The following is an 11,130-nucleotide window of genomic DNA, read 5'->3' as shown; positions in this document are numbered from 1 at the left end:
GGGGGGGAGGAAGAGGAAACAACGAAGAAAAGGGAGGTCAAAATCTGGAGAGTGGGGATGGTGATGTTATGAATGAAAGCTTTCAACATAGAACTGTTACCGTGTTGTTTCGTAAACGACCCCACCACCACAAGGTCGGTGACGACAACTTCGCCAAAACAAATAAAAACCAAAAATAGGATCAACAGTGGCCTAGCACCAAGAGAAACAGCAACATATAATATATATATATATATATTATGATGACAACAATCAACAAAGAGATAACAGTATGACAATATCATTCATGGCAACAAAACACGACGACTAGGTCTAAATCATTGTAGCAAACAGAACAACAGCGAAAATATTATAATAACATTAAGAAGCAAGAAACATCAACAGTCACGATGACAACGACATCAATCGCAACTACAACGACAACAATAAAATAGAAACATCTAGAACAGAACAATCATCGACTGTTTTAGACATTTAAACTGAGAAGGACGACAGTGAAACGGGTTAAAGTAAAGTTTAATCCTTATTCCCAACTAACTGCGTAACCTAGAGCTTAAAAATCAGGAGGTACCGTAGAGGAAAGGAAAACGGATCGGGGGGGGGGGGGGGGGGGGGGGGGGGGGGGGAGAGACTATACTTATACGCTAAGAGTCAATAACAAAAACTCACTCTTCAAGGTAAAGCAACAAAGGCTAGGGCAGCACAAATATCGAGGAAAAAACAAAAAAGAATAACAGTCAAGCAATAATGGAAAAACAACAAATAAAAATCAGTAAGTCGGCAGTGACCTTGAATATTGTTCATGATCTCAGCGTTCCTGGCAACGACGATGTCGTCATCAGTAGGTTCATGGGTGACCACCTCCTGACTGGAGCCCTCTGGGCCCGGAGATATCTCTCGATCGACGTCATCGTTGATGGCGGGTCGTTTTATAATGACGAAATACGCCAGCCAATAGACAAGTACCACAGGGGTTGTCAGCAGAAAGGCGTACCTATAAGGGAATTATGAAATATTATTTGAGTTGTGTTTACTCGCTAATTGATTGCAAAGAAATCAAATGATGTAATGCTTGATGAAGCCCGCGCGGGACGCTCACTGTTAAAAACAATCAGGAAACGACAAATGCAGATTTTGGGACGCCTGATTAGACATAAAGGTCTTGAACATCTAGCTCTCACTGGCAAAATTGAAGGCAAACGAGGCTGGGGTAGGCCCAGAGCAACCTTCTCAGGGAACCTAAGGAAATGGGTAAAGGGGAAAGATCAGGAGAACGTAGCTTATTCTAAGAGCATTCGAGCAGAGGAATGAATGGAGAACCATGATCGCCGATGTCTGCCGCAGATGTAGCACTGGATGAATGAATGAATGAATTATTGATTGCAGTAGTAGGATTATCTATCTACATGTATCTATTTATCTATCTATCTATCTATCTATCTATCTATCTATCTATCTATCTATCTATCTATCTAAGTATAAAACATGCCCAATGTACATACTTAAGGCCAAAGTACTTCAATTCGAAGTATAAAAAAGGACTATCCAAAGTTATTTTGTAAAATAATAATTGCAATGCACACTCTAGCCAAAGTCTTTTAGAAGGCCTCTGTACATTACTTATTTGAAAACAATTAGATCTAATTTATAAATTTTGAAAACTTTATTGTGTGTTTTTTTCAAAGTCGATTACGTGCAAAACATTTTTCACTCAGATGTTCATTTATCTATCTGTCAAACTCTTGCCCACATGTGTCTATATTAGACTAGGTTCTATATCTATGTAAGCCCTTTTTGTGTATCTATGAATTCATCTATTTTATATTATATCGATCGTTCGTCATAGTGAGAGTCGTTTCAGTCTTTATCAACAGAACCATTCTTAATGTAGTACTTTGTTGAAAAGTAGAAAACAATCATCAATTTTAATGAGTTAGGTTGGCTTTTGTTGAGCTTTGTTGATTTTATTCCACAATTGTTTTAAAATGCATGCAGGACACCTACAATGACATGCCCTTTGTTGTATGCCTATGCTTTTTATGTGTGTCACATCATGGTGGAATCAGGCTCTCGTCAATTTTTTGACATAGGACGTATTGGAATCGCCTTAAAAACATATTCATTTGTCTTGTTTTTTGGGTAAAAGAAATACCCTTCTATCGTGAATAGATGTCAAGATAATTGCGATTGAAGGAGATGGCGGTCGCCTAGTGTCGCAGAGGTAAAATTAGCGGGAAAAATTGCCGCCAAAATTTAGTGACTTCCGAAGCTCGAAAGCCTTTGGAAACTGCAAATTGTATTTGTATTGACAAAGAGAGTGCTGAGCAAAAGAAATAAATTCGATAAAAATTGCCCATCGAGCGGAAAAATGGTTATTTTGACGAGCAACTGATTTCACCACGACACCTCTCATTTTTGTTTGCTAATGTCGAGGGTGGGGGCTGGCAGCTTCCCTGGGGCTTGCATTGACTCCTAATTGTCAATGGAAATTTCTCGTTGCATATTATAACTTACTTGTCCAGGTTTTTCAGTTCTTTTGTCTCTGAATCCCCGTGACCGACAGCACATCCTGGGAAAAAGGTAAAGGGCAAAGGTGAGACAAGAAGAAAAGTACATAGCAAAGGCCTGATTGTTTGGTTTTTGGGTTTGTTAGCCTTTGGTTGTTGGGGCGTTGTAGGTTTTTTGTGTAAAAGTTATTTGATGTTTTTTGGCGTGGTCGGGTGGAGGATGGTTTGATGAGAAAGATTCCCTTTTGATCACGTGTACAACAAGGTTTGTTTCAGTTTTATTTAGAAGAATTGTACACTCTTTGTTTAAAGAACTGTGCAAAGTTCATAACGAAAATTTGTTTCGATACAATTCACTTACTAAAGAGATTATTCAAGTTGTAAGGTGGAAAATAAGTCTCATTTCCGCCAAAGTGGAGTTACCTATCGTCGTGTGCTAAGTCACAAGTAAGGATTGTCGAAACAAACCAACTTTTTAAAGATTTAGTCTTAAAAACTGCATCAAGATTATGTGATCAAACATAGCTAAAGTGAAAGTTTATATAAATAACGAATGTAGAAGCAGAAGGCTTTTGTGGTGAAAGTAGGTTGTCAAGGGCATAGGGAGGATAACGATTAGGAATTAAGGGTAATTAAGGCTTTGAGTCAAAAGCAAAGCAATCTTTGCTTTTGGAGTTTGATCTTATGTGTGTGTATGTGCGTGCGTGTGTGTGTGTGTGTGTGTGTGTGTGTGTGTGTGTGTGTGTGTGTGTGTGTGTGTGTGTGTGTGTGTGTGTGTGTGTGTGTGTGTGTGTGTGTGTGTGTGAAATGGGAGCGCGGAGGAGGGGGGGGGGTATTGTTGTTGTTGTTATTCTTCTTCTTCTTAGTTGTTATTATTGAAGGAGGTTTGGGGAGGTTTTTTTGTGGCATTTTTTGTCATTGTCATTGTTATTTTAGACTCTTTCTCCTTCGTCTTTCATTTCAACTTCTCACTTTGTCATTCTTATGCACCCTGTACCTGTGATTTTTAAACAAAGATATTTGCCCATACAGATATAGGCGTTCTTCTTTTACTGCAGAGATGAAATCAGAGCCTGCCTGTGAAGTGACCTACATGTGCCCATTTAGGTGTTATTCCGGTACTAAAACAAAACAAAAACAAACAAGCAATGGTTTTGTTTCAAGTTATATTCACAGTTCAACTTACCAAAGATGATAAATAGTGTGGAGCCCAGAACGCCGGCCATTCCAGTTCCGCTTGACCAAGCACTGACCAGGGAACTTGGGAACCAGGACAGGAAACCCAGAGTCACACTGTGGCAAGGAAAGCCAGCAAAAGGGTAGATTAAACACTGTACTTTTCTTTTTCTTAAAATCAAAAGCTGGAGTTCAGTTAGCATTGTTCGATTTAAAACTATTGTTAAGAAATTACTGACTGATTTACGATCAATGTCTTCTCCTTCCTTCGTAGTTCAGAGTGGCATTAAGTGATTCATAGGAAAATAACTTAGTTTTAATATTTTTGAGGCAGGCGTGATGAAATCAGTCGCTCGTCAAAATAATTAAAGTGAAGAAACTGGCATTTTCTCGCAGGTTCATGAATTTTTATAGGATTTCGTTTTTTTGGCTCAACACCTTTCATGCCCATTTAAGAACATATTTCTGTGTGGGTTTTACTGGAAAAACGGCGATTAAAGGCACAAAAATGAAAATTTTCATTTTTCATGGACTCGCAATCTAAACAAATAACTCATACTCATCTTTGGTGTCCATTTTCTCATGTGTTTACCCTCTGAAACAGGTGCCTCCACCTCTTTCATTCACAAATATCTTTACTTCTATTCAAGATAAATGGACAATTTTTTTTTCTTCCAAAGCAAGACAAATAAACAAACTTTAAGATGATATCGATAACTCTGCATGCCCAAAAATTGACGAGCCCCTAATTCCATCGCGTCGCGACACATTTTATTTCGTGACTGCTATATCAACACTCCTTTAGAAAGGGTGAAACTACAGTTTGAAAATATAAGGAGGAAAGGGTTATAATAAATAACAAATACCAAGTTGTATATACGCAAATTCCCGCTAAAAAGCAAACTCTATGTACTGTATGATAAAAAACGATGCCTTCTGGTAAGGCGCAAAGATGCCAGGAAAGGAGGCATAACTTAAACATAGCCACAACTTGAGAACCAGGAGATAGACAGAAAAATGATATATTAAAGTCAATGGAAGAAGATGAAGTGACCAGCTTCTGGAAAAAGAACGATGACATAACATCTATGCCACTTAGACCAACCACTGAAGAGACATCAATTTATTGATTTAACGTCATCATCAAGTGTCAAATATACAACAATCATCGGCGATCATGGTTCTTTATTCATTCATTTGCTAGGGTTCTCTTAGAAAAGCTACATTATAATACGTATCTTTCCCCGTCACTCATGTGTTTAGGTTCTCAATTAGGTTGCTATGTGTCTGCCTCTGTCTCATTTACCTTTAATTTTGCCAGTGAGGGCTAAATGTCCGAGACCTTTATGTCAATTCAAATCATGTCCCAGAAACAACATTTTTTCTTCATTGCTTTTTATCAGCCAGCGGTCAATGTGGGCTTTTTCAATTACTACCTCATTTGATTTCTTTTCCTTTCAAGAAATTTGCAGCGGTCTCCGAAGAAACCACATGTCTGTAGCTTCTATTTTGTTTTTACTGTCTGGTCAGTCAATAGCATGCTAAATATTAAGCATTTCAATGCTGTCATTTCAACTCTCACTTTCTGTCACACGTTTACTCATCACAGGTGTCATCATCTTTGTTTTGTTTTAAACGTCAATGTTACACACACTCAACGACACAATTTAGATTCTTTTGAAGACGGGCTTCAATGTCAAACATGGTTGAGAGGGATACAATGTAGCAACAGAAATACGGAGAGCCTCGATAAATGTTCTCCCCACTCGGGAACAGAACTTTTCTGCGTGAGGTAGTAAAGTGCCTTGCCGTTATACCGCAAAATGCTATAGTCCGGACAACACCAAATGGACTGCTTCTCGGCCCCATTACACCGAATCTAAGAGGAAAATCTCAGTGAGTTTTTTTCATGTGCCTCTGAATTTGAAAAGACCAAAAAAATCTGGACTTTCTGTTTATAAATTAAGTAATTGAATCACGGTGAGTAATGAAACAGCGACAGCAAATTGAAAAGCTTGCAATCTCAAAGACTGTAATTAAATACTAATGATTATAATTATAGAAAACACCACTTTTATTTTGTTGCATATGCACGAATACCAAGATTTTCAGTTGTTTTGAAATTCAGAGGCACGTGCAAAAAATCAAGGCAATTCGCCAATTTTTTTCTGTGTAATGAGGTCGCCAAGTTGTCCACTTGGTGTTGTCGAGACCTTTTTTTTGGAGGGGGGGGGGTACCTGTATAAGATCACATGAGCGCAAGGGGCACATTGAACATTTTTCGGTTTGGTAGGTTGTTTTGAATTTTGCACGGGTGACGGCCGAAGCCTATTCTTATCGATTTTAGACCACCAAGGAATCTTTGACGTACGCAACTTGTACACAGGACCTCCGAGATTTTTCACCCTTGTCAGAGAAAGTTAGGTGTAGATCTTTCCCCCAGAAGATCTGGGGTGAGGATGAAAGACCGCAGTAAGAAGGGGCCAAGGAGTAGCAGTAGAAAGGTTGCAGAAAGAGTCAGAAGTCTAGAGGAGGGGGGCAAAGGAGGTGAGAGGTTTGGGTCAGAAAGTGGAGGTGAAAGCAGACGACAGACCGTTACTAGAGAGCAGGAAAGGAGGTGAAAGGAGACAATTTTGGAGAAGAAATTGTTTCGGTCGCTCCCCGGATTCGAATCCGAGATCTCTGAATGCGAAGCGAACACCTTAACCTCTCGGCTACGAGAGCCCCCCTGTCCAAACTATAGCATGCGTCATCCCCCGCAGAATATAAAAGACGGACAAGAATAACACAAACGCTATCGGCTGTGAAGACTGAACAGTTGCTTATTAATACAACATTAATTTGGACATCGAATAAGTTTTTATGGACAAACACACTCATATTTCATGTGGTTCAAGTCTCTATCCTCTCGACAACCCCTTCCACCGTTTTGCTGGCTTAAGTAAGCTATTATTTCAAACCTACAGTCGAAGTTGTGAATATTATATTCAAAGGGAAAAAATTGTCTTACTTTTCTCCAAAAGCAGCTGAAGAACCCAGCACAGCCTGCAATTGAATATAGACACATTCAATCAAGCTTGCTTATTCTATGGAAAACGTTCACATTTTTGCATCATCATCATCATCATCATCATCATCATCATCATCATCATCATCATCATCATCATCATCATCATCATCACCACCGCTCTTTCCCATTATACTCACTCTTTTTCAAGCATTCTCATTTCATCACTGACAATAGAAAGGATCTCTCTCTCTCTCTCTCTACCTCCCTCCCAATATGTGTCCTTCCCTTCTTTGCCTTTCTCTAGTCCTCCCCTCCCCCCCACTCTCTCTCTCTCTCTCTCTCTCTCTCTCTCTCTCTCTCTCTCTCTCTCTCTTTATCTCTCTGTATCCCTCTCCTTCTTTTCTCTCTCCCTCTCTTTACCTCTTTCCGTTTTTCAAGAACGAAAGTAAAAAAGTCTAATCATAGTTATAAACAACAAGAAAGCACGCACATGCAACTCTCGTATAAAAACAACACTCACTTACAATGCACGCGATGGCAAATCCAAAGTTGAATGCATAGGCAATGCCAAACAAACCTGAAAGGAAAGACAATAGAGGAGGAACAAACAGAAATCAATAACATGTGATAAGACATCCACCCCTGTTTTACCTCAAGATTAATTGTAAGAATAGTTCAAAGTCCCTTTTTTCCCTGAGCTCAATGTTTAAAACTGCTGACCAAACGAAGATCGTCTGTCTAAAGGTGTTTAAGTTGTAATATTACTGAGTGTAGTTTGAATGACCACTGTTTTCAGTCAATAATTAGTAAGGTAGAGTAGTACAGTGTAGGATGTAGGTCTAAAACTTCTTTCAAATCTACAATGTCATCTACAAAATGGGAACTCCAACATTCAACCATCTCCAATGGGATCAAGCTAAGTACTAAGTTTTAAAAACGTGTAGGATTTTACTCCCCTATCGACACTGTTTAGATCATTCACGTGGCGGGCTGCTTTTCTCTCGAAAGTCAGGGCTAACCCGGGTTGAGATGGATATAACGTTCCAGCAGAAAGACAGATATTATTGTCTTCTGCGTGTGACGGCGAAGCGCTTAACCGCTACACCACAGATGCTGGTAGCCAGCACTATCGTATCACGGTCAGGTGTGACGGTTGGGGCTTTTAATCGTCCTGGCCGGAGACTAGAACAGGCCAAGCTCGCCCATTTTACTGAACCTATATCGGAACTTAAGTTTTGCCTTTTTACACAATGTTGGTTAAAATTTGCAAAAATTGACTTTTTTTTTTTTACACATTGATTGATTTTATTCATATTTACAAACTTGGCGTCCCCCTGGTTGAATTTTATTTGTTCGAAAGGGTGATAAAATTGGTGTAGAGAACGCCGAGTTATTGCCATTCAAGAGTGTGTTGTTGTTGTTGTTGTTTTTTGGGGGGAGGGTTTCCAAGACACACTGTATTAGTTAGAGCGACTCACCTACGAGCATGACACAGCCATTGACGATATAGCGAAGAGCATAGGACACGTTCAATAGCACAAATGTATTCAAGCCTGCAAATGGAAATACAGTATAATAATGCTTTACACACAATATGAAAGAGTGAAAATAATGAGGAGAGAGAGAGGGAGAGAGAGAGAGAGAGAGAGAGAGAGAGAGAGAGAGAGAGAGAGAGAGAGAGAGAGAGAGAGAGGGGGGGGGGGGGCTTAATGTACGTATTTTTACTTTTAAAGCTCATTGCCCGGCACCTCTTTCACCGCAGTCTCTATTTAATTTTTGCAGACGTCTCTAGCGGTTATAAACATATCAAAATGCTTTGTGCCTCTAGATCGAGTAAAAAATATGTGGGTTAAAGTCCTGTTTTAACCCATAGTTTGATATTCTGCAGTTAAGATTGAATTTCTTTTTTTTAAAGATTGATTTGCGACAGTTTTAATGGCTAAATGGATGATCAGCAGCCCACAATACGCAGTTTGATCCCCCCAAGGTCGTGTACCTGTGTGCGGGAGGGCGTCTCCGAATAGTTCCTGGGTGCTCGCCAGAGACGTCTCCGAATATCTTCTGCCCCTTTTCACACATACCCCAGAGGAGGGCTGCCAAAATCAATCGCTCTTGGGCCAAAACTCAACAGAAAAACTAAACATTTTTGAAACAATGATAAAGAAAATTAAAACTGACAAAAGTAAAAAATCATTACAAATGAAGGCAAGCCAACTTTCGCATTTATGCTGATTTGTCAGCGCTAGATGAGTGGCATCTTTTCTTGGCAACTAGTTCGTAGTTTATGTTCGGAGTAAGGTTCTGCGTTTCGGAGACTCCCAGGATGGACGATCTAGACTCCTTTCGCGGGCCAGATATAATTAGAGTCATCATGGTAAAATCAGGCACTTGTCAAAATAATAAAATCAAAGAAATTGGAATTTCTCAGCCATTTTGGAATTTGTAAGCGATTTCTTAAAATCTCAATACCTTTTATGTTCATATAAAGCATAATATTAGTTTTGTGTACATTTTACTGGAACTCGTCGATATGAGGCACACAAAAAAAAGAAAATGCGTAATTTCCAAGGACTCTCAAGCTTTGGAAGTCACTAAAACTTTGGTGGTCATTTTCTCGCTAATTTTACTTCTGAAACAAGGCGACCCCCACCTCCTTCAATCACAAATATCTCGACTTCTATTCAATATAGATGGCTATTTTCCTCACAGAACACAAGACAAAAAAACAGGCTTTAAGATTATACCAATAACTCTCTATACTAAAAAAATTAACGAGCGCCTCATTCCACTGCATGGTGGCAGAATTGTTCTACGGATTGGATGTGCCCATGGGTTTGGCACTGCGCCTTAAAAGATTTGCTTATTATTATTCTATTTGAGTCCATTTCATTAAGATAGGCATACTGTCATCTTCACATACATTTCTTTGTGTAATGTAAGATACTGCAAATGCTTCTTTGTATGTTTTTTAAAAAAATTCTTTACTGAGTATATTCTAGTCATACCAGGTGAAAATATTTTGATGCACGGATTGCTATGAATTCATCTGTTGGTGAAATAAATATTCACATGTAGATTAAATGACAATAAAATGAATTTCAGTCTGTGAAATCAATCTCTTTGACTTCTCTCCAGGTGTCTATTATATTTTTTTTTAAATCAGTACAAAAAAGGGTACTTTTAACTGCCTTTATTTTTTCCTCATAAAGATTTTAGTGGTTATTGTGGCTGGTGAGCTGGACCAAAAATGCATTACCTTTGACGAGAACAGACAGAGCTACATTGGCCCCGAACACAACGCCAACCAAGTTTTTTTCGTTGAAACTGCAAAAGACCAAACATGAGAAAAGTAGTAGGACGTAATTGTGATGATGTTAATAATAATTAATCGTAAAGTAGTTTTCAGAGAGTCATAGGATTGCGACACGTTTCACCAGATAACACATTCGTACAGGAGATTTTCCGTTTAACAGATTTATTGATAGACTGAACTAGTGGATGGCTGATCAATTTGTTGCCTTTCATAAACCCTATTTAATTAAGAAGTGGTATCTTCAGTAGTCCTCAGACTCAATAGGGTACAAATCTCCTCAACAGGCAGGTTTAGAAAGGTTCTTTGTGGATCCTGACTCTTTAGAAGTTTTAGTAAAAGTTTACGGCACTTGCAAAGCAATATTGTAATCACGTAAGTGCCCAAAAAATAGAGGTGTTACAAAGAGAGTGTAACAACATTTTAAAAAGAAAATAAGGAGAGATCCAGACTAAAAATGTTTGATAGGAAAAAAGGAGCAAACCACATCAGAGCACCCGTCAAAAGCCCGCATTCTGATTCGAGTCAAGCACACTAGTCAAATTAATACCACTATCGGGATAGAAAGAAAGCTCTAATTTTGGGGGATTTTTTTTGCTTTTGTTGTATGTGTGTGTGGTTGCCTGTCCGTTCGAAATGTTTGGAGCCCCGAAGAGCGTGCTCTTCGCCAGGGCCACCGCCTGTCTTGGGTAGTGGATGAGGCAGTCCAACATCCCTGAATCCTCCCCAAGTAGATGCCACCGCCGGACTTCCGTGGCGGGGCATCTCTGCAGCCAGAGCTCCAAATATGTGGGCTCCTCGCTGCACAATGGACAGATTGAATCCGATGTTTAGTCTATTCTATTCTTGTGGGCCCGCAGCCCAGAGAAGTGACCGGTCCTGATTGTTGTTTTGTTTGTTTTTAGGGCGGGGGGTTAAATAGCTAATTACAATTATGATTAATTTGAAATCAGTTCTAGGGACTAACTGACCGACCTGTCTGCTATGGTGCTGGCAGCAGAATTGACCACTACATATGGCAGGTTGTTGATGGCTCCCATGAGGAAGAGGCCCAACTGTGGAAATAGTTTACATATGTGTAATGAGGAGTTGGCAAAGAAAACTGTCTCAGTACCCTCCTCCCCCCC

General features: G+C 39.4%; 1 protein-coding gene across 1 annotated transcript in view; it reads right to left on the bottom strand.

Moving 5' to 3' along the window:
- Positions 1–11,130, bottom strand: part of LOC101862529 (battenin) — a 21,975-nt gene that overhangs the window by 7,613 nt on the left and 3,232 nt on the right. The window contains exons 2-9 of the mRNA XM_005106939.2: positions 10,979–11,058; positions 9,950–10,017; positions 8,172–8,246; positions 7,218–7,270; positions 6,694–6,728; positions 3,694–3,800; positions 2,515–2,569; positions 789–994 (exon numbers count right to left, since the gene is read on the bottom strand). Coding sequence (XP_005106996.1) covers positions 789–994; positions 2,515–2,569; positions 3,694–3,800; positions 6,694–6,728; positions 7,218–7,270; positions 8,172–8,246; positions 9,950–10,017; positions 10,979–11,058 — 679 coding nt within the window. The remainder of the gene's footprint in view (positions 1–788; positions 995–2,514; positions 2,570–3,693; positions 3,801–6,693; positions 6,729–7,217; positions 7,271–8,171; positions 8,247–9,949; positions 10,018–10,978; positions 11,059–11,130) is intronic.

The sequence above is a fragment of the Aplysia californica genome, unplaced genomic scaffold, assembly GCF_000002075.1.
Source record: "Aplysia californica isolate F4 #8 unplaced genomic scaffold, AplCal3.0 scaffold00564, whole genome shotgun sequence".
Taxonomy (NCBI): domain Eukaryota; kingdom Metazoa; phylum Mollusca; class Gastropoda; order Aplysiida; family Aplysiidae; genus Aplysia; species Aplysia californica.
Note: the sequence above shows the minus strand (reverse complement) of the source record. Positions and strands in the feature narration are given on the sequence as shown.